Genomic DNA, 24615 nt, shown 5'->3' with positions numbered 1-24615 from the left:
CAAAGTCAATTTAGGGTTTGGCTTTCTTTTCATTTTCCTCTGAATCATCTGCACTAGCCTCAGTCAATGACAGAGACCATCAGTATTATCCAGTCTTCTAACTCCTATCACTAAATAAGCAAAAAGACCTCCAGAATGGAAAACTCCACAGTGCTGATTTGACCAGCCAAGCAGGTTATGTCACTCCTGTCATTCTCCTTTTCCAGTGCAAGAGGCATGTTCTCATTCACCATATTTACTCAAATATAAGATTTATAGAAGTTAGGGGCTGGAAGGGACCTCACTAGATCACCAGGTCCAGCCCCCCTGCAGATGGGCAGGAAAGACTGCTGAGGTCAAATGATAACCAGCACTCGGAGAAAACCGAACTCCTAAACAAATACTTTGCATCGGTATTCCACCAGGCTCAGGGTGTTAGCCTGCTTGACAGGACACAAGATGATCACGGTAGGGGTGATCACTCTCCCATAGTTGGCAAAGATCTGTTGGGGAACATCTAATGAGGCTGGATGTCTACAAGTCAGCAGGACCGAATGAACTACACCTAAGAGTGCTGAAAGAATTGGCTGATATCATCTCACAACCTGTGACAAAGCTATTTGAGGACTCGTGGTGCTCAGGACCCTAGTGCCATGAGTCCTCAGTATGTCATGACCTCACCCTGATTATAAGACAACACCCCAATAATTAGATTTTATATATGGAATATATAAATTTGTTATAATTTTCTAGGTATAGAATCTAATTTTTGGAGATCTGCCTTGAATTTGTCCCTTTCCCACTGCTACAGCAGGGAAAATAAATCTAGGGGGAAAATAAATCATGACATAGGGCACGTGTGTGCAAGAGACAGGACAAGTGTCAGGCAAAGCAATTCCTTGCATGTGACATCAGCCTGGTTTTGATAAGTTTTACTGATAGAGAACAACAGTAATTCAGGAGCCCCACCTGAGGAATGAAATGTTTGCACTGGGAAGGCATCCATTTCAAACAAGATGTTTAAACAACAAACACTCCCTAGCCCCCAGAACATGTTGGTTACACGATTTCAACAATTCAGTTTCCTCCTAAACGCTCAGAACAAACCAGCAAGTTTCAAAGAACATCAGGGAGAGCAGGACTCACTGAGTGGTTTAAGGATGCTGCTGCTCGTCTCATCGGCATTTTCTACATCTGATTTGTCGGAGTAGTTCTCAGAGAATTTCTCTCTCTCTCTCTTCTCCTTGTGCCCAGGTCTTCTTCTATGACGTCTCCTCCTCCTATAGCTCTTAGGCACATGGACCCCGATGTAGACAGTGTGATGACCTATGGAACATAAGATGTTAAAAGCATTGATTGTGAAGCCATGCAATTTACACAAATACCAAGAAGTCCAGTTTCTATCACATTTCAATCCGTTAATAACCTTAAAATGGGGGATAAATGTATTCCTTTGCATGTTATTAACTTGTAGATGTGTTACCTAACATTAAATGCTAATTGATAGCTTCTTGCACCAGTTTTTGTTTGTTTGTTTGTTTTGGGGGGAGGGGGGGTATTGGTAACTGCCCATCCTCTGAAAGAGAGGCAGCTGCTCCTCCAGGGCCCAGGTACTTGCAGGGAGTTCTGGCCTCTGATCTTGCTCACTTTTACATCTATCATGCCCTGAAATAGGGCTCTCCCACACCAGCTATGGGTTCATCCCTTCCAACCTGGTTCATTTCAGATGGTGTGTGACATCTGGCAGTCTTGCCTTGTTTTCTGACTGGGATCCCTGTGATAGAACCACTCCATTATACAGTGTACCAGTTCCTGGCTCGTCTTTATGAGGAAAGCACCATTGTTGACCCTGACCTGCTCTTTTTATGTCTTCTCAACCCTGTTCTGCTTTGATGTGCTCTTGGTCATTGCCCTAATTTCACTTGGGTGACCTATGCCTTAGATTTAGCTGGGGCAGGAACAAGTCAGGGTGTTAGCCCATCATAAAGACAGGGCAAAGCTATTCCCAGTGAGGGAAGGAAATAGTTCACAATGTACTTTTGATACCAGCCTGTCCAGCTTATGTGGCCCTTGTTCTCTAGATGCAACCTGGCACAAAAGCCCTTCTTCCATTTGAGATTGCTGACCCAAAGACAATCACTTGTGACACCCACTTACTTTGAGAAATAATACATACTGATTATCCTGGTCAGAAACAGGTACTGGACTCAGAGTACTCATGACACTTTTCTCCGGAAGACTGTTTGCTGCTATTTCTTTTATTTTGCTTATCAGATTTAGATATCTGCAATGGTATATAGACTTTGCATACTATTTCTGGAAATACAAATACTCACTGTTTTTATTTCTCGTACTATATTCATTGCCTGTAAAGGGCCACAACACACACACTACATTCATTGCCATGTACTATGCATTTCTCATACTTCTTTCCCCTTTCCTTTAAACACAAAGAACCTTGTACACTAAAATCTTAGGTCTCTAGCAGCAGAGAAGGGGGAAGGAGCTCATAGAGGAAGCTATTTGGAGGTGCCTGACTGCCTGTTCTGCTTCTAGTAGGATTAAGAGGCTATAGGCACTCATAAATGCTGGTGGGGAGGAGGCCCATTAAACTGAGAGAGAAGCTTGCCTTCTTAAAAGGGATAGAGTGAGGACCCTATGTTATTGTTGTGTTGTAGCCTAGGTGCTTGTGCTTTCTGTTGTTATTTAAACCGGTGGACTGGACTGCGGCTATTGGGGAGGAGGAGGCCTCATTGGGGCACACTACAGTGTGGAGACCCCAATGCCAAAAAGGGTACAGCAACAGGGGCTGCAGCGACTCCAGCACAAGAGAGGGTGCAGCAACAGGAGGCCAAACTAGACAAAGGCTTCATAGAAAAGGACAGTATTTAATTGCCATCTGCGAAGCATGGGGTGTGGTAAAGAATAGGTTTTGGAGCCACGCATCTAGCCCATAAGGCCTTGGGTGTCCCACAAGTCACCAACTTTGAGTGAGATCTGGCAAGGGATCCAAGTTCAGCGGGATCTAGTGGGTTTCAGCCAGACTGTGACCACATAAACTAGTGGGCAGCCTCCCAACTCATGATTTCAACCAACAAAATGTGGCATGCGAGATTAGAAAGTGCCTGCAGGGCAGAACAGGCACTGTCACAGAGTCCTAGGGTCATCATGGCCATCCCTGGGGACCCCCTGCCATGACAAGCCCATTCTTTCAGCTTTAAATATAAAAGGTCAGAAAAAAATATCAAAACAGTAATTTTTTTTTCCATTGAAATATTTGACCATTTATTTTTCATGAGGTATAGGGAAATTCCCACTTTCTGACCAGGTTAGGTGGATGACTGTGTGCCTGCACCTATACAGAATTATTTATGGTATCAGTAGTCACTGCTGCTCTCATCTGTTATCTACAAATGAAGTTGACAGATCTTTAGACTTTTTTTGCTAAGCCTCTTGCATTTACTTTTTCCTCAAATCTCAGTTTCTCTCTGAGATGCTTTCAGGTCTGGGGTCCTTCACCCTTTTTTGCAAGAGAAATTTCAGACTGAAAGCATCAGAGGCCTTGAGAAAAGCTGTTTGAACTGCATAGCCTGTTATGATGCCTCCCTGAAAGTAATTAGTCAAGTATCAAAACATTTTGCCAGAATGGAATAATGGGCCAGGTGTGATGATAGGTCCAGAGAAGACTAATCTTGCTAACAAGTGAAAACAGCATACAGCCTTCACACAACATATTGGTATAAATGTAATATGAGCTATTCAGGCACTGGCATGCAAATCTTTAGTCTGGCCAGCTCCTTCCAAAATTGGCACTGCTTATTACTCAATTCTACTAATGCACCATATTAGACTGCTTAAATCCGAACTGGTTTTGAATTACTGGAGTGCAAAACGGTATCTGAAAAAGCTGCTTAAAGTATGAAAAAAGCCTGTGTTCTCACTTGGGTAACATAAAAAAAATCCCCTTCAGACTCCACCAGGCATGATACATTTTGGCTCCAAAGTAATTTTGTTGTGGGAAAGTTTTATAATAAGCCACCAAAAATAGGAGCTTATAATCGAACTCCCTGCTCCAGTAGAACTGTTGTGTTGCTGCTGCAATGCTTTGTAATGACGTTGGAGTTTATCGCAGCATTCTGGCTGACTGTATATTTTAACAAGCTCTAGTTTTATGTGTTTGAATGGCATTTCAGAGCAAGGAGAGGGGATGAAATTATTTCAAGCCATTATGATTTTGTAAAAGCATTCATAAAAGTCCATCGTGTCAAAGTGGAAGAGCATCAAGAAAAGTATTGCCAAAGTCAAGCCACCCAGTATGCAATGCTATGAACTTGGATAGTGCTTTCAATAATGATCTATAAATGTACTCTTTTTAGGTTCATTGCTTACACTGCAGAAGGACGAAGAGATGTTTTATATGGTAGGAAATAGTAAGTTCTTTGGGAACGGGTCTATCTTATCTATTAGGTACATCTCTGTCCAGAAGCGGATTCAGGATTTTACAAATGGCATTGTGGGAGCAACTACCAGCACTACAGGTGTGGCTACACTCTCCGCTCCTAGCCTCCTCCCCACATCTCCCACTGGGGCAGGCAGATGGACAGCACCATAGAAGTTGCAGTCAGGGACTTTTTAAGCCCCCCAAACTGGTAAGGAATTATCCCACACCTTTCCCTGATCATGGACACATCCTCTCCCCTCCCCTACCTCCATCCTCCACCTGGCACTGATACTGTCCCCAGTTTCCTAGGTCTGAGGAACAGGCCTGCTTTAGTTGGACTGCATGGTTCTTGGGCTCAGCCTACGACATCAGTGGCAGTGGGCAGGCAAGTGACCCCGCCCCACACCTGCTCTCAGGCTGGTGGGGAATACCCACAGAGACCAGGCAGAGATGGGGAACCTGCCCACCCACCGCTGCCACTGCTCTGAGCTGAGCCCAGCCCCCAGGGACAACAGCGGCATTAGGTAGGGGAGAGTATCTGCCTCTGAGCACAGAGGGGACAGGAGCAAGGGACTTTTTACCTAAGTTCCTGACAGCTCCTCCTACTGTGTAGTCAGAAAGGTTGGTGTGGCTGCACCACTGGACCCTTCTGGATCTGCCCCTGCCTCTACCCAATCCTGTCTACTGTGACAAAGAACAGCATAGGAAACAGGCACAGAAATAGGAAGAGACTCATCTGAGGCCACACAGCTGGTTGGTAGCAAAGCACCTGGAATCCAGGTCTCCTGATTGCCAGTCTGTTACCTTATCCCCACTACCTCTTGTATGCTGGGGCAAGCCACTGCAGGGTGCCACCCTGACAAAAAGTTGAAGATCTGGGCCAAAGCTCTTCTCTTCTACATGAGCACCTGTGTCGCCTGACTTCATTAGGGGTTCAATACCAGCACAAACAGCAGGAGCATAATGGGGGCAGCATACATGACAAACTGGACAGTAGTAACCCTTAACCACAGAGCTGTACAACCAAGATCAGATCCAAAAGATGGCTGCAAGCAACTGAGGTGCTTCCCACAGCTGAGTTAAAGCAACCTCCTTCTTTGAATCCCTTTAATTTTGTGGTCAGCTTGATCATAGAAACACATCAGAGTAAGCCTGAAGTCTTAATACTTTAATATGCTGCCAACAAAACTAGACAATCTCATTAATCTTTTGATCACATGTGCACCAGTCAGATTTTGGTAACATGAAACTAAGTTGTACATATGCAGAAGAACATCTTCATTACTGAGCTGCTGCTTCACATTCCATAAGTGAGGAAAACATTTTAAAATTGCCTTGGATTTTTTTTCCCCAATATGTAAAGGGAGGTGATGCTGTAGATTTTTCTTTTCAATGTTTCACAGTTGGTAGGGTAGGGTCAGAAGGGACCTAAGCAGGTCATCAAGTCCGACCCCCTGCTATGGGCAGGAAAGAATGCTGGGGTCAAACAACCCTCCTTTTGGAGATCCCCGGGGTAGGAGTGAGCACCACTTCCCTAGGGAGTTGATTCCAGCTCCTAGCCACCCTGACCATAAAGTAGTGCCTCCTGATGTCTAGCCTGAACCTACTCTCAGTCAGCTTATGGCCATTATTACTTGCAACTCCCGGTAGTGCTCAGGGAAACAGGGACTCTCCCATTGCCTTCTGGTCTCCCTTGGCAAGTTTGTAGGTGGCCACCAGATCCCTTCTCAGCCTTCTCTTGTGGAGGCTGAACAGGTTCAGGTCCCATAGTCTCTCCTCATAGGGCCTGCCCTGCTGCCCCCGATCATGTGAGTGGCCCTCCTCTGGACCCTCTCGATGCTGTCCACATCCCTCCTGAAATGCAGCACCCAGAACTGGATGCAGTACTCCAGCTGCAGCCTGACCAGTGCTGCATAGAGGGGGAGGATCTCCTCCTTGGACCTGCTCAAGATGCACCTATGGATGCATGACAAGGTACGGTTGGCCTTCCTGACTGCGTCCCCACATTGACGCCCCATGTTCATTTTGGAATCAATAGCAGCTCCAAGATCCTTTTCTGCCTCTGTGCTGACAAGGGAGCTGCCCAGCCTGTAGGTATGGTGCTGGTTTTTCCTCCCCAGGTACAATATCTTGCACTTGTCTGTATTCTCATCCTCCCACCTCTGTAACCTGTCCTGATCTAGTCTAGCCTGTCCCTCTCTTCTAGCATGCCCACTTCCCCCCACATCTTAGTGTCATCTGCAAACTTGAACAAGGTGCTTTTCACCCACTCGTCCAAGTCGCCAAATAAGATATTAAGCAGTGGGGGCCCGAGGACCGAGCCCTGGGGAACCCCACTGCCCACATCTCTCCAGGTCAAAAATAACCCGTCCATCACCACTCACTAGGTGTGGCCCTCCAGCCAATTTGCAACCCATCTGACTGTGTAGGCGTCAACACCACAGTCGCCTCATTTTTTTAATGAGGATGGGGTGAGAGACAGTGTCGAAAGTGTTCCTAAACTCCAGAAAGACTATGTCCATTGTGACACTTGTGTCCAGGGCTTTTGTGACCTGGTCATAGAAGGCAACCAGGTTTGTCCAACAGGACCTGCTTCTAATGAACCCTTGCTGATTGCCTCTAAGCATAATCTCCCCTGCTGGTCCCTTGCAGATGTGCTCCTGGATAAATTTTCTCAAAGAGCTTCCCCAGGACCAAGGTAACACAAACGGTCCTATAGTTTCCTGGGTCCTCTTTCCTCTCTTTTTGGAAAATGGGGACCACAATGGCCCTTTTCCTGTCCTCTGGCACCTCGCCAGAGTACCATGAGTGCTTGTAAAACTGTGCCAAGGGTCTCACAGTGACCTCTGCCAGTTCCCTCAGCACTCTGGTGTGGAGATCGTTGGGACCTGCTGATTTGAACAAGTCTAGATCCTCTAGAAGTTCCCTGACTAGGTCCTCACTGACCCTGGGCCTGGCTGTGCCTCCCAATGTACTTGAAGGAAGTGCTTAGCAATTGTTCACATTGAAGTGAATTTTGAGATAAACTTCTAGGCTCTTTTTCCAGAGTGCCTGGCAGGAAACAATTGACACAGTCTCAGTGCCATGTGTTTTCCTGAAACATTTCCTACTGTTGGAATAATACAGCTTTCCCATAAGAACAATTTACTGTAAATGGTTATGTCTGATACATTCACCATCACGCACACACAGTACACTTTTATCTCTCAACTTTAAGGGAGACAGAAAGAGCAAAGATTTTTGCCCAAGTTCTCCTGATAGTTTGGAGTAAAATGTTTTCTTGGACACCTGACAACCTACCAAGCAGGTCTTTCTGGAGCAGCCTACCTCATTCAAAGCCATGTTTTTCTGGCAAAGATAATATAGTTTTTTTGTCTTCATTTGTCTCTTGTAACCATTCCCCCAGAAAAAACCATCAACAACCCCTATAGAGCTTTTTCATTTAATAAATTTGTAATGGAAAAGATTCATCTATTCATGACAACTTAAATATTATAGGCAGGATATAGGCAGCCTGCAGCTGAAGGTGACTTAGACATGTCTGGTCTAAACAGCCTTTTGTGGTTCCTTGTCACTTTCTCAAAGTTTTCATCAGCATTTCTGCACAAAGGGTCTGTATGTGGTATGGGGTGAGGGGACAAGGAGAGAGCCAAGTTGGCTCAGCTAATTTTGAGTAAGAAGAGAGTGGAGGGGAAGGTAGTGACAGTGGGAGGGTACAGATATTTTCTCTGGAAAAATTAGGACCTGTTTTCTTTATTATATTCTTTAATTAATACCTTAGTGACTGAGATAGAAGTTGTGGCCACATACAGACATTAAAAAAAACAAAAAAAAACAAAACACCCAAAAACAAAAAAAATTAGTGCTTTACTTTAAACTTGGCACACTCCCATGCTGAGCCCAGTGCACGCCTGGAAGAGGCATCATGGTAGTTGGACCCGACTTGCCCAATGTCTGTATAGACTGGGCACTTTAGTGGGGCTTTTTTGGCACTTTCAGCTTTAGATAAAAGTGCCAAAAAAGCCCCACTAAAGTACCCAATCTATACACACATTGGGCAAGTCAGGTCCAACTAATGTGCTGCCCCTTCTGGGCATGTGCTGGGGTTGGTGCTGGAGCACACCAAGTTTAAAGTAAAGCGCTATTTTTGCATTTGTTTTTGTTTTTAAATCTGCAAGCAGCCATTAAGGCTGCAAGATGAATCTCTCAATTTAGTTTGCCAATTAACTCTTTCTCCTTATCCATCTATGGATTGTAACACATTATTTAAACTAAAATGGGATTGCCTCTTACCTTTCCTTTAGGACCTTCATCTAATTCTGAACCTTATCCAAGGTCCACAAAAGAACTTGCACTGATTTCATTAAACACTGGATCAGGCCTGGTCTGTACAGTAAATGACACTGTGTTCATCCGCATCTGTGCCAGTACTTTGGCTAGATCTGTTTTGCAGTTATCAAAATATGAGCCTAGAATTAATTCTGAACATAGATTCTGTAACAGAGTAATTTAATATCCTAAATAAATGATATGGAGGTTGTAAAATAAATGAGGCAACTGAAAAAGTACTGACCACCCCTCTCTACTCAGCCATAATACTGCATGTAATCCAGCCTGTTTATGAAAGTTAAAATTCTACTCTTTGTATAGAGCCAGCACGAAGCCTAGGGATTCACTCAATGGCTTTAGAAAAATTCTAGTGATGCACATGCCCTGCACTCTCCTGCTTGAGGTTAATCTTGCAGTAAATGTAGCAAGGATCCCGAGAAGTAATGGTATGTGATAGGCCTTGTAATATCTATGTTCAAGGGGACAGAGCTTGGGTTATCCATGCTTAGGCATTTGCTTCGGTTTGTGAACAAATTCTGGTATGGTATATTTGGAGACATAAATTGATGCGACATTGACAATAATGCTGCCAATTTAGATGTGGCACACTCATAAAACAGTTTTGTGAAATGTGGGAGTTCACAAATTAGAGCTGAGAAAACGACAAATGATTTTTTTCCATATTTGTGGTGTCTATGTACTTATGAGTAGAGTTAAGCATAAACTTTTTTGTCATGTAAATACATACAGCAGCTATGAAATGTTTTGCCCAATACTAAAGCCCCTGGCTGGTCACAATTCTCCCAAAAACCCATAACCAACAAGCAAAAGCTCCTACTTCTTAAATATGCAGTTTTTACTTTAGCTTCTTTCCCTCCCCTCTGCCTCTATTTTAAAAATGCTACCATTTTAGTCTTTTAAATTTTAATAGTGAACTGTATTTGTGCTTGGCAAGAGCAAGAGTTTCTGGGTTGGGGAAGGAGCTGAAAGTTAAAGGATCAAAGGATAAATTCTGCTTGTTGAAAAATATTTTCAAGGTTGAATCTTTTTCGCGTGACCAGCTCTGCTGAGTCTTAAAGCATGAGGAGTTTGCCCAGGAAAGAAACTTGGGCAGGTATCTTGAATGCAAATTATTAAAACTTTAAACAGTTTTCATAAAGCAGCAAGAATAGGCAAAATATTAACAACTCTCCCTTGTTTTCTTTCAGTTCCAAAGAACATGGAGCATGTCACAGCTTAACTGAGTTCTCTGCTTGATATGGTTACCACTAACGTGTCCACCTGGTGTTTACCTTGTGACCAAGCTGTTCCAAACTGTTCCCATCTATCATTCTGCACACCACTCTGTGTGTGTGTGTATGTGTATTGTTGTTGTGTGTGTGTGTGTGTGTTTGCACGCATGCGCACACACGTGCATGCGTTGATCCTCTTTGGTAAATCTTGATAATTATTCTATAGTGTCTGACATGTACGACAAGTGTGGCAGCTGGAGCCACACACAGAAGCAAGGGGTTCCAGGAGCCTGCCCTGGTAACTCTGACCCCAGACAGTGGACCCCAGGTCAGGACCACAGGGTCCTGATCTGCATGGTGAGTGTGTGGACTAGGGTGTAGGGGAGGTGGAGCCCCAGGACAATCCATGCTGGCAACATGAGTACTACCGGCAACGGGTGCGAGAACACCACTGAACCCCTCCTTATTACATTTTCATCAAGGCATGGCAGGAAAATGAGGGAAACTGCTCCTGGGTGCCAGGAGGTACACCTAGGACTACAAGGATGCCAGTGCTACAAGGATCTCTCTCACACAAGCAAGGAGCTTTTTGTTAATATCTTTTATTGGACTGGCTGAATAGTTTGGGAGAGGTGTTAGTCAAGCTTTCAAGTGCAAAGTGCCCTTCCTCAAGTCTGAAAAGAAGTAGATACAATCTAGGTAGGCTAAATACCAGATCAAACAATGATTTTTTAACTCCAAGAGATAAATGAAAACAGTCACTTACAGAAATGGAAAAGGGCTGTGAAAAAGTGAAGCAAAGAAGTTGTGAAAAAGAGCTACAAAACAAATGGAGGGCAACCGAAACATATTTCCTGGACCAGCGCGGCTACAAAACTCCAACCCTACCACATGAGATGTCCAAGTCAGTCAAGTATTTATTTATTTAAGAGAGCGCAGCATGCTCTGGAATATCCCAGTTAATGCACAGCATAAGGACATGAAATTAACTTATTTATTTTCCAACCTGGTTGTAAATTCAATAAAAGATTATAGGATAGAAGAGTCCGGAGATTAGGAACCCTTACTCCAAAATGGTGCTGAAGCAGTGTTCAGCTAGAAGGCAGATGCAGCCTCTCGTGCGTTCAATAAACAGTTGGCATTGTAGTTTGTAGGGGGCAAGGAGATGAGTTGGCACCATCTTACCAAAAGCTGGGGTAACGTGTTTTCAGGGTTAGTACACATTACACCTAATACAGGTAGAGTGTTAATCTGCCACACAGGAGCCCAGCTCCACAGATCGGAATGACAGTTAGGTATCCATTTCTCACATTTTCTTTCTTTCCTGTGACTATCCTATATTTTTTAGCCATGTTCCTGTACTGTTTTGTTTGAATGCTAATCTCTTTATAGACTTGTCCAGGAACCTGACACAGAATACACCATTTTCTTTTCTGAGCTTTCTGTGTCATTTTAAGGCAAATGGTAGGACCAGCAGGTGTGAGATAATAAAAGGAGCATTATGAAGGAACAGGAAGGGCAGACAACTGATGAGAATGAGCTATTTCAAGAGGAGAATTTAAAAAGTAGCCCTAAGCAAGACCAGATGAAGCCATTCTTGGTATCAAATTCAAAGCTGCAGCAAGGGAAGTTTAGGTTAGATATTAGGAAAAACTGTCTCAGAATTCTCTCCATCTTTCTTGAAAAACCGTATCAGTAAATGGTCTTGCATAAGAGCTGGAAAGGGGAGGGCAGATGAAAATCCAAGAAACCAGCAGGGTGGCAGGTTGTGGTTGGCAGAAGCAGCAGCAGAACACAGGTCTGCAACCCCCCAGCTGGAAACAGCAGCATAAATAGAGATCCCAGCAGCCTGGAAACAGAGCAAAGAGGGGCCAGAAAGGAACTCCTGAGGGCATAAAGGGAGCAGCCCTCCATGGTCCATAAAGGGGAAGCAACAGAAGATAAGCACCTATAGCCAAAATGACTCAAACTGCAGAAATTAGCTCATCAGGAAGAGTCAATGAACTCCGACCACACATTAGGTCTGAAAAAAATAGTGCCAAACAGCTTGGAAAGGGCAAAAGTGCAACATACATTAACAGGAACTTTAAGATGGGACTTGTAACCCAAAGAGACCCCACATAGGAACATCTCACAAGTGAGAGATGGAAGCATCTGCTTCATCCAAGAAACAGATGGGAGTCCTTCCCCGTTGTTCCAAGTGAGACTGAGCCCTGGCCAGCAAGTCGCACAAGTCAGTCAACAGAAGAGTTAGGAGGGACACTGCAAGGGGCAAGATTAGCCTTAGAGAAACCCAAATCAAGAATGGCTGCTTATTTTTTATTACTTGAGTTTTTTGCCTTTCCTTCCTGCAAGCCCTAGCAGAGAACCTGGTCATAAGTCACAAGAAGAGCACTTCCTGGGGAGCCACAAGCTGCTAGGGGCTACAGTTACAACAAAAGGTTTCAACAACTCCCATGGAGGTCAAACTACACTTGATACCAAGTAAGGGAACAGGGTGCAAGCACCCCCACACTCCGGAGACCCCAGTGAGTAAGGCCAATTCCACATGCACTGAGCATCTCCTGAATGACTACTTTGCCTTGGTCTTTTACCGGACCAAGGGGAAAACAATTCTGGGTAGAGTACAGGATGAGCATGGTAGGAATAATCACCTTCCTACTATTGCCACAGAATTGGTGTGTGACCAATTCAAAAAATTAGACATATACAAGCCAGTGGGACCAGATGATCTTCATCTAAGAGTGCTGAAGGAGCTGGCCAAAGTCACTGTGGAACCCATGGTGAAGCTGTTCCACAACTCATGGCACTCTGAGAAGTCCCTGAGGACTGGAAGAGGGCCAATGCTGTGCCCATCCACAAAAAGGGCAGGAGGGAGGACCTGGGTGACTACAGACCAATCAGCCTAACTTTCATCCTAGGGAAAATCCTAGAAAAGTTCATCAAGGAGTCTATCTGCAATAAACTTGCAGACAGTAAGATGCTGAATGACAGCTAGCATGGCTTTGTCCCAGGCAGGTCTTGCCTTACCAACCTCATCTCCTTCTATAACCAGGTAACTTGCCACCTGGACATGAGACAGCAGGTTGACATTTTATACCTACACTTCCAAAAGGCCTTTGATCTTGTACCTCATGATGTCCTCGTGATAAAATTGGAGGATTGTGGACTTAATTCCAAAACAGTCAGGTGGGTGAGAAACTGGCTGCAGAATAGGACCCAGAGAGTTGTAGTGAATGGATCTGTGTCATCCTGGCAAGAAGTGGGCAACGGTGTCCTGCAGGGGTCGGTGCTTGGTCCAGTACTTTTCAAAATATTTATTAATGATTTGGCTGTGGGGGTGAACAGTTCACTGGCCAAGTTCGTGGACAACACCAAGTTATGGTAAAACATAGTCATGCTTGAAGATAGGCTACAGATATAGGTGGACCTAGACAGGCTGGCAAGTTGGGCAGATCAGAATCTGATGAAGTTCAACATCGAGAAATGTCAAGTGTTCCACCTGGGGATGAGCAACCCCCAATACACACCTACAGGTCTGGCAACACCAAACTGACTAGCACCACAAATGAAAGGGACCGGGGGGGTAATAATAGACCACAGTATGAATATAAGCCAGCAGTGTGATGCTGTAGCCAGTAAGGCAAATAATACTCTGGTATGCATCAATGATGCATCTCCAGCAAAATCAAGGAAGTGATTCTTCGGCTCTACTCAGCACTTATGAGACTGCAGCTGGAGTACTCCGTCCAGTTCTTTGCACCGCACTTCAACAAGGACATGGACAAGCTTGAGATAGTCCAAAGAAGAGCCACCCATGTGATCAGAGTTTTGCACAGCAAGTCATACAGGGAAAGGCTGAGGGATCTGGGACTCTTCAGCCTGAGGAAAAGAAGGCTGAGAGGGGACTTGGTAGCAGCTTACCACTACACTAGAGGAGTACATCCAGGGCTCGGCAAGCAACTGTTCACCAGGGCATCCTTGGGGAAAACTAGGAGTAATGTCCACAAACTCCTAGAAGATCGATTCAGGCTCAACATCAGGAAAAAAGCTTCTTCAGTCACGGTGTCCAGACTGTGGAATAAGCTCCCTCCAGAGGTGGTGCAATCACCTACCCTGGAAGTCTTCAGGAGGAGACCAGACTGTCACCTTGCTGGGGTCACCTGATCTCCAGTTATCTTTCCTGCTTGGTGCAGGGGGCTGGACCCAATGATCTCCCGTGGTCCCTTCTGGCCTTACAATCTGTGAATCTCACCTCAGTACATACATCAAGGGCTTGTGAGAGGACCAATTACACAAGTGTAACATGTAGGTTTCAAAAAGAGTTAAGCTTGCTTTTCTGAAGTTTGCTGTAAAGGTGGCTTAGCACTGTACCCTATAGCATGCAATTGCCTTCAAAGACGGAGACACTGTTTGTTAAAACAATTATATAAAAAAGGGAGGGTATAACAGGGAGCCAGAGGCTCCTGTTACTATGAGGGGATGCTGCAACAGGCTAAGTGTTCAGCTTCTGATGCCACACAGCAAAAAGGCCAGCTGTGGTGAAATAGGCAGGGGGTATCAACTGGGTCAGGAATTGCTCTGGGAGGAGTGACTGTCCCAGCAGCTAGCTGCAGAGGAGTAGGCTGCACTGGGGGCAGACATAGGGCATTTGTAGACGACACTTTAAAGCAGGTTGAAACTGCCCCTCAGCTCAGGAACAGCAGGCCTTGGAACAGTACTAGACCCACATGAAGAGACAGGACACAACCTAACAATGGCCAAAACTGTTCTACAACGCAGATTTCAGATTAGCTGTTCAGAGCTTTAGGGCAGACACTGACTATCCATGGCCTTCAGAACCATTGAATCTGGCCTGAAAAGCAGGGGCATTGGCAGCATTCAACAGTGGGGCATGCTGCCACTAGCTAGGCAGCAAACAGAAGCAGCAGTGGCAGCAGCCGTGTCTTAGCATGGATCTGCATTGGACCGGAGCTGGGTCATTTTGGCCTGCAACCAAAAAATGTTGTCAAACATCATCCATGATTATTTTCATCCTTTGCTTCACTAGAAAGTTTGAGTTCTATCATTTTGGGGTGTTTTGAGTTATTGCACAGATTCTCTCTCTTAGATGCTCTTCATCTTCAGCGTAAGTGATTTTTCAATGCTTATTCCTTTTTCATTAAGTAGGAGAAAAGAGTGGGCTCAGAAGGCAGAAATCCAAATGAAAGTTGCCGCAATACAACCAAAAACAGTATATTTGAGGGCCAAAGTTTGCATAAGGAATTCCATGGCTATGACTGGCCTTTCATTTATTTATTTATTTATACTTACTTAAAACAAAACAACTGCAAGGGACTTAGAAACAGACCTGTATCAAGCACCGGTGATAAGCAAATCACCTTTGCTTTCCATCCTACACTGGCACACACTGTGATGGTGCATCAATGAACAGCTCCTCTGTATCACCCTAGGGGCAAAACAAATTCACACATACAGAAACTGGACAGCCTTCTGAGCAAAAAAGTTGCTCGTCACTGGGTGTACATAGGCATATGGATAGGTCCAGCTCTGTTGCAAGACTGGTTTGCAGCCAAGTTAGGTGACTACTTAAAATGAAATCTGCTCATACGGACAAAGAAAAACCCAAAGGCGGATGGGGGAAGGAAAAGCCCAGGTAACACCAGTTGGAAACAGGAGCAGCAACTAGAGTTACACAAGACTTTAGAAAAAGGAAATAGTTTGGGGAAAGATCAGAGTCTGGTGAGAGGACTGACAGACTGGTATTGAATCACAGAAAAGTAGAGCTGGAAGGGGCCTCTAAGGGTCATCTATGCATGAGGCAGAATCATCCCTATTCAAATCATCCAATACAAACCCACTCTCCAACCTGGTAGCAAACCTACACAGGCAACCCTAACACAAGAAGACATAACACCCTAACCTGTCACAGGCAAAGCAGAGGGACCCCAGTGGCCAAATGTCCTGCTGCTACAAGAGTTGTTAAAATGCTTCAGAGATCCAAAAAGGCCATACTCTCTATTACAGAGTAAGGCAAAACCCCCACAGTCCATAAAATTTCTTCCGAACCCCAATAAGGTAAAACTGGTCTGACCCTGAGCAGAGGGGCTAGAGGGCTCTAGCCAGAAACCTCCAGTTTACGTCTCAGCAGGAACACTGGTACACCCTGATTCAAATCTCCTGCAGCCAACACCCAATGCTTCTGAGGAAGGCAGGCCCCCTATTCCCACCCAATAAACAGAGAAGCAGAAGAAGAAAAAAATCTTCCGACCCTCATGCTGAAACCTGCAAAGCCCAGGAGCATAGGCAATGCCCACAGTAGAGTAGACACAGCCATATCATCTCTGACCAATGGAAGCCTATACCATCTCTGACCAATGCTTATCCAGCCTCCTCCTAAACACCTCAAATGATAGAGTCCACAACTTCCCTACAGAGATTATTATACTGCTTCATTTTTCTAACCCTGAAGTTTTCCCCACTATCCAATCTAAACCTACTTTACTGCAACTTCAAACCACTGGCCTGCATCCTGCTCTCTGCAGAAAGAAAGAAAAGGTGTTTTCTGTCTTCTTTATGGAAGCCTGTCAAACATCTAAACACTATCATGTCCCCTCTGAAGTGCCTTTTCTGCAAGCTGAACACACCTATTTCCCTCAACCTCTCTTTCTATGACTTGCCTTCCAAGCTCTCCATCATGTTTGTTGCCTGCCTTTGGACCCTATTTAACTTCTCCACATCCCTTTCTAAAATGTGGAGTCCAGAACTGTAGTAGTATTCTAAACTAGACCTAACCAGTCCTGAGAGACACTGTGCAGCACCTCCCAACCGCTTCCCACCGTGTCTTGTACCTAATACTTCTATCAATGCATGCCAAAACCACATTCACCCTCTGTACAGCCACATCACACTGAATCTATGATCCATCAAGACTCCTAGATCCTTCTCCATAGTGCTGCCATCCAGCCAGGCACCACCCATTTCATATCTGTGCTTTTGGTTATTCTTTTCAAGGTGTAGCAGCTTGCATTTGCCAGCATTGAACTCCATCCTGCTAGTTCCAGCACAGCTTTCCAATCTGCCAAGATACTTCTTAATTGTGTTCCTATCCTCCAATGTGACATGAAGTTTGGAAGGATCACAAATTTCTTCCAATTTTCTCAAGAAGCTCTCTATTCCAGCATATATGTAAAAAAAAAAAAAATTGAAAAATACACTGAACAGCACAGGGCCCAAGACAGACCCCTGTAGGACTTCACCAGGAGGTTTCATTTGTAATTATCCTTTGCTTGCAGCTATTGACCCAGTTGACCATCTTCTAAACAAATTGGATAAATGTTGGCTAGACAAACCTACTGTAAAGTGGATAGACATGTCAGACTTTGTCAAGATGCACCATATCCTTCAGCTACCCAGCTAGTTAACTTTGTTGAAAAAGGAGATCAAGTTAATTTAGCATGGTTCTTAGTAAATCCATGGTGGCTGTTTCTAATCATACACAAGCTTCTGAAGGAAGAAAGGCAGGACTCCCTTAGGATATGCTCCAATAACTTCCCAGGTACTGGAGTTGAGCCTAACTGGTCTGTAGTTCCCCAGGTCCTCCTTTGTGGCTTTTCTTTTTTTTTTTTTAAAGAGGGTCATTACACAACTGAGTGAGGTACCAGAAAAGTGGAAAAGGTCTAGTCTCTCATGACTTCATCAACACGATTGCCAAGGGCTCTGAGATCTGGAGGCAATATTGAGCTATTATATTTTCTTACTGAACCAGAGCCAAATTACTTCAGCTAGGCAAGTCTGGGTGCCTTCACTGGGGAGCTCCAGATTAAACTGAGAAAGCAGATATATGACAGGGGGAGTTAAATCCTGTCACCACTATGCAGGCACTGAAACTAGGGAAGCTTGGACCCCAAACAGGGATTGGTCAGTACAAAACTCAGCACAGATCCCTATTTGTATATCCAAAGACCTTCACTTGGAAACAGTAGCTTGAGAGGTATAAATCAGCAGACTAGATATGGTCTTTTCAGTGGCAAAGGCCTTCAGCACAGCTTGCGTAGCAACCAACTTGGAGAGCAAGTGTCTATTTCACTGGTGGCACTTTTGCTCAGATAAAAGCTATTTTAAAAAGCATCAATAACATATATATTCTGTTCAAAAGGAGGCTGGAAAAGCACCTTGTTGAGCTTGTTTGAGCCCAACTACCTACTGCCCATGGCAGGGGACTAGACTTGATCTTACAGGTCCCTTCCACTCCTACTAGTCCATGATTTTAAAAAAAGATATTCTTAATAATACTACAGTTTTTGCTCTATGCCTTCTGTGAAGGATATCAGTTGCCCCCACTGCCTCTTTTTAAAATAGGGTATAAAGGGCAGCTCACTGCCACAAAAGTATTAATACTTTATACATGATATATCAGTAATTCATACTGGAAGACTGCCCCTGCAGAATTTAACTTTTTTTTTTTTTTTAAATGAAAAGCAAAAGCACTCAATTCTCACTCACACCCTTTCCTCTTCCAAGCCTGGCACAAATGTTAACTCACTTCTAAGGGAACAACAAAGAAAAGTGGGGGACCCCACAGTGCAAGGGTTTGTTTGATTGTTTTTTGAACACACATTCAACCAAGTACCATCTTCAAGCCACTGACTATAAGCCATTTACTATAAGCCAAATTTTGGCAAAAGATTTTATTAGAGGGCTCAAAAGGAGGAAGTTAGTTGTCAGCAGAGTGGAAGTAAGAGAGCACTGAAGCCATGCACCATGCTAGTATTTTCATAGCTAATGATGTAGACTACCAGCCACTTTTGCCAACAGGTAAGAGACGGAACCAGAATGACATCCCGCTACAGATAAGGAAGATAGCCATATGCTGGAAAACACCAACTGTAAATGACCAGCAGATTTACCAGTGTCAAACAAACAATTGAAAAGAGATGTCATTATGGCAAGGAGCTTCCTATTACGACACTCCAAGAACAGTTTACATTACATTAGTCAGTGACTCCATGCATTAAAACCTTACTGCACTTGTGCAGCAGACAGTAAATCCACATGCACCAAAAAAAATAAAAATATTCTCATGGATTTTATACTGAGACACCAATGAAGCCATAATACTATAGACTTCATAGTTTGTTTGGGTTTTTTTTTACAAGCTGTACAAAAGGTGGTCCCTGCCCCAAAAGAGTTTGGATTCTCTCCTGATTTTCTTTTTTGGTAAATCAAAATGTAAACTGGCTTTGCAGAGGGAAAAATCTAGCCTCCTCCATTCATTTCTGACTGAACTAAACTAGGATAAACAAACTATAGGGTGGGGAGGTCAAGCAATTAAGGGGCCTTACTATAGCTCCACAGTGCAAGCCTATCTCTGGACTTGTACCAAAAGAAAACCCCCAACTGAAAATTGGTACCTGCTCATTCAGGCTAGGAAGCCAAACACACAAGTGCCTTTTGACTACAGAATTTGGTGTGCTTTAAACATACTGGACTAATAGGCCATTTAGACTTTGACTTGACTTAGATGGCAAGTAAAATCAGAAATGTGCAATAAGTCTTACAGACACTATTAAAAAAAGGAGATTTTGCCCCATTGATCTGTTGTGAAAACAGACTTTAACAAAGCAAGATTGAGGGTGAATTAATGAATTTAAAAAAATATAGGAAAAATATTCTTTTTTTTTCATGATTTCACACACCTCCTATCTACTATTAACCCATATGTCTGAGTAGAAATTTTCTTCCACACCATACCTCTTTACCCACTCACTAAACCACAGTCTTATGTTTGTAACTACCAGTATTTACCCAAAAATCATGACTAAAAAACAAACAAACAAACAAGCAGTATGATAGAGTCAATCTAAGAAAAAGTGAAAGGTACCAGAATTTCAAAGAAACTGAGTTTGTTTGGGGTTTTCAGTCTAATTATACAGGAATAGTAACAACTGACTTGCTTTGTCATCAGCAGTCCCTCGATACTAGGATGACAGTCTTCCAGTAAATAGGGAAGTCATAGGCGAGTCCATAGGTGACTCAGAAGGCCATGCTGACATTTGCACGTTTGATTGCAGATGGGGCAAATAGTTCCAGGAGGAAGAAGTAAGTCTTGGTGATGTCAGGTTACAGCTTTTCCTCCTTAGTCTCTCTAGTCTATCAGCCTCCATAGCGAGGCAAATTTGGTCAAAATAATTGACACCTTATCATACTGGGGACAAATCAGTGCTTGCATCTCATGACCCCTGCCACCCCCAGTGCTACTTCCTGCCCATGGCAGGGGGTCGGACTAGATGATCTGTCTAGGTCCCTTCTGACTCGCTGATTCTATGATGCTATGATCTCCCAGGTGTTAATATCGCATTTCTTCAGATTGGCTTCCACGGTGTCCTTAAATCTCTTCTTTTGCCCACCTTAAGAATAATGACATTGGTGAGTTGGATATATAGGACCTATTTTGAGAGCCAGTTGGACAGGACACATCATAAAGAGGCCTGACAATGGAGGTGGTGCCCTATCAACGTGGCTTCAACGCTGGTGGCGTTTGTTTGATCCAAAACACTGGCATTCATTCTTCTGTCCTTCCAATAGATATGAAGGATTTTCTAATGGTAACACTCCAAAGCTCTCAGGTATTTCTGATATGTCAGTCAAGTTTCAGACCCATTCAACAAGGTAGGGAGAACAACCGCCTGCCAGACATATAGTTTGGTTTGGGTCCTAATGTCATGATCAAAGACACAATTTTGGAAATGTTCAAAGGCAGTACTGGCATATCTTATCTGATATTGTATATTATAGTCTATATTTACTTTTGGGGGAAGGTGGCTAGCCAGCTAGGGAAAAATGTTCAACATTTTCCAAGGATTGTCCTCTAAGTGTAATGTGTGGGATGAACTGGTAGAGTACCTCAGTTTGAGAAGCTGAGTCCAAACATTTCATGCACTTCCCAGAAGAAAAGAGTGGCCTGCAGCTTTTCAACTGAGTAAGCATACATGACACAATCATCAGCATACTGAAGACCAGAAACAGAAGTGTTGGATATCTTGCATTTAGAACAATACCAGTTGATCGTATAAGAGATTCCCATACATGCAATACTGGATGCTGACTTCAGAGGATTGTCGGTAATGAAATATCCAGCCAGCCAGCTATCTATATCACAGAATACATGTGATATAGATAGAAAGAATGTGGATGCAATCAAACATCCTTGCTTAATTCCACTCCTAATGGTGAAGGGGTCCATTTCTGTGCCATTGCTTAGGGACAGTTTTTGTCATGTCACAAAGAAGTCTGATAATGGTAGCTGCAGAAGTGCTATGAGCAACATGCATATCTTTACATGGCCTTCAACGACCTAAGGCCTTTGATTCTATCAGCAAAGGAGCCCTATGGAAGGCTCTGAAGAGATTTGGATGTCCACCAAACTATGTTACCATTATCAGACTCACCAGACTTGTTTACAGTGTGCACAGGAGCACAAGACATGTGAAAGAAGCATGGATCATACATGCACCTTCTCAGCCACTTGCGAGCTCACTGCAACTGACCTGCAGCCCTGCAAGCAGAGCCGTCCCTTGGGGTGGGGGAGTGAATCAGGGCAGCTGCCCAGGGCCCTGCACTTTGGGGGGCCCCACAGACAGGGCCACTGGCTTCGCGCTCTGGCTACTTGCCACCCCTCACAACCCTGCTCCAGCCGCTCTCCACTCCCTCCCCGCTTGGGCCCCACATACCCCTAGGGGCAACTCTGCCTGCAAGACACTATCCTTGATCATGAGAGAAATCCCAATGCCTATTCTGAAGTTCGCATTGTTGCAAAGCCATATTTAAGTTCCACAAATTTCTCACATTGACATGAACAGAATGTATGTAAGTAGCTTCCATTAATGTTGCTAGGATCCATGCAAATAAGTTCCCAATCCATCAAACTGACCTATTGGGTTCTAATTCTGTGTCCTTCACCCTGCTATCCAAAGGCTACTCAAATGCTGGATTTTATAAAATGCAATTTATTCCATTTACATGCTAAAAGGAGGCTGTACACTAACCTACAGCATCGACTTTCCCAACTTTTTATAAGCACTCGTCATTAGAAACACAACAGTGTAAGAGTCTTGGTAGCAGCAACCCTCAAAATGACTAGCTTCTGTACTTTCCAAGGCTCCAATAAGTGGCCCTTCAAAGCTGCTTCCCCTTCACTATTTTTGGCACCAGTTAGTATGCAGTTAATTTAAGTCCAACTAAAATACAAAGCAGTAGCAATGCCAAAAGACGCTGTACACTTCAGCAGCTTTAGCTGACATGCAGATAATCCTTATTTGTTATAACATACGTGATATGCAAAAACATTAGATCTGGCAACAAGTTACGCAAATTATGCACTTCAGATATGCATAAGTGAAGGCCACTAGTTAGATGCAGGAAAAACAGCTTTCAGAAATGCCAGCCACATTCACCAAGATAAATTAGTCATGTCAGAGTTCCCCAGCTTTACAGTAACTGAGTTGTCAAACCTGAAATCAAGTATCCTCCACCTCATCGTGAAGTCTGAGCTTCTACAGGCTTGGGGGAAGTTACGCTCAGAACCAAGACCTTATCTCAAAGGATAAAGGTGGACCTTTACTTTTTCCCTTGTTGCAAAATCAGTTACTAAGTAATCAACGTGTATCTTACATATCTGCATTCCCAGCAGCTGAATTTTACAAATATCATTACCTTTAAAGAAAGAAACATACAGTGCTATAAATCAGTGGGTTTACTTTTCTCTTTCCAGTCAGTTTGACTCAAGGCTGTGCTGGTCTCCATTTTCCCCAAAGCAACATTTGAGTTTTCCTTATTGTACTTCATTTCACTTTTTGAAATAGAAATTAGGTAGGTTCCCCATCTTTCTGCATCAGATTTTAGGGCATCTCAGAATGTCGCCAGCCGGTCATCAACACAGCAGTTCTTCAAAAATAAAATATGTGGAGACTATTAACTGGGCCTTTTTGGCATTAAAAGTTAGAACTTGGACCACTAGGTCTAACAAGGTACAGTGAAGATGCCAAGAACACAAAATTATAATACTATCTCCAGTAACTCTAAAGCTCAAGCTAAAGGAGAATTTCCATTGATTATATTATTACTATTATAGACTTTATTTTCCATTTCTCCCTTTTGTGCTTGTGCTCAGTCTCTCTTTTTGTTAGACTACAGAAAAAAGGACAGTGAAAAAGATTACCATAAAATACCTTTTTAGATCTACTGTAAGCCAAAAAACAAGAAGTACTGGGGGAAAATAGAGCTCAGGAGGAAACTCCACTTTTATTATCTCCCTTAACCAAGGATGTTATCTCATTAGACTTTTTAGAACAGCACATAATATTTCACATCATACTAGAGAAAGTAAATTGAACAGGGAGAATGACAGATGGAGTTTCAATGCTAAATTATACTACCTTAAAGAGATAAAGTGAGCTTTTCACAACAATGCCATACTATGTGCACACATGACTCCAGTAAATGGCCTCCACCAGAAAGATCAAAGCAGATCGTTCCATCTCATGACTCTGTCCTTCCTTTTTTCCATCAGTCAGAAGCAAATTAAGCTTTTTAAAGGCATGTAGCGGTGTGTGTTCTAGGTAGACAAATGGGATGTAGGCATAAAGCCAAACAATTTGTTCTGCGAGGATGGCCATGTGTCAGGTGCTTTCCAAAAAACATCCCCATGCCACAACACAGCATGGAGGCAAACTGGTAACACAGTCCTAGTACATTAGCAGACTTGTCCTCTTGTTTTACAGTGGGTGCTACTACACAAATATTCACACCTGAGTCTATTTGTGCTCCCTTACCTATTTACCTGCTTTGGGGAAAATGGAAAATGAAATATTTCATATCACTATTGCCACTGAACCCTTACTTCTATCCTGAAGACTGACAAGGAGCCAGGCAACACAACCCAGCGATGGTGGTGCACTGCCTCCTGACGCGCTGCCATTAACTAGAGGTGCACCAATACATCAGTCCAATATCAAACGGGCATGAATATAAAGAAAAGTGGCCATATCGGAAATCAGCTCAATGAGGCCAATAATTTGACCAATAAATGCCTGTGCATGTGCGCAGCTGCAGCACAGCACACAGGCAGTGAGGATCACAGCCTGGCAGCTTGGAGAGCTGCATGCAGCTGGGAAGTGTGCTGTGATGGAGGGAAGGAAGGAGGTAGGGGAGGCAGGTCACTGCCCTCCATGGTGAGGGAAGGAATGGGGCAGGGACTGGGGCAGACACTGCCCAGGAGAGACATGGGATGGAGCCATGGCTCATCCGGGAGGTGTGTGTGTCCTCCTGGATCTGCATGGGGTAGGTGAGCTGCAGCTGCAGGCTGGAGCCAGGGCTACGTGGTGCTCTTCCCAGCGAGGATTGGGCTGGGCTTGAGGCAGGCAGCAGTGGTGTGGGAGGGGGATTACAGGGCAGGGCGGGGACCTGCAGCCACCCCAAATTTTGCCATAGCTCCCCTATAGCCCCCCTTCCCAGCGCTGCCATTGCCCACCCTGAGCCCAGCCCAACCCAGCCCCCACCAAGAAAAGCCCTGCACAGCCCCAGCTCCAGCCTGCAGGTGCAGCCCACCCACCCTGCCCTACGCAGATCCAAGGG

At 44.1% G+C, this 24615-nt stretch overlaps 1 protein-coding gene across 2 annotated transcripts in view; it reads right to left on the bottom strand.

The window, feature by feature from the left end:
- SLC4A4 (solute carrier family 4 member 4) overlaps positions 1-24615 on the bottom strand; it is a 270292-nt gene that overhangs the window by 243343 nt on the left and 2334 nt on the right. For both annotated transcript variants that reach the window (XM_019534275.1, XM_019534276.1), the window contains exon 2: positions 1126-1305. In XM_019534275.1, coding sequence (XP_019389820.1) covers positions 1126-1305 — 180 coding nt within the window. The remainder of the gene's footprint in view (positions 1-1125; positions 1306-24615) is intronic.

The sequence above is a fragment of the Crocodylus porosus genome, unplaced genomic scaffold, assembly GCF_001723895.1.
Source record: "Crocodylus porosus isolate Cpor-Errol unplaced genomic scaffold, CroPor_comp1, whole genome shotgun sequence".
Taxonomy (NCBI): Eukaryota; Metazoa; Chordata; order Crocodylia; family Crocodylidae; genus Crocodylus; species Crocodylus porosus.
The sequence above is the reverse complement of the archived record's forward strand: the minus strand, read 5'-3'. Positions and strand labels throughout refer to the sequence as shown.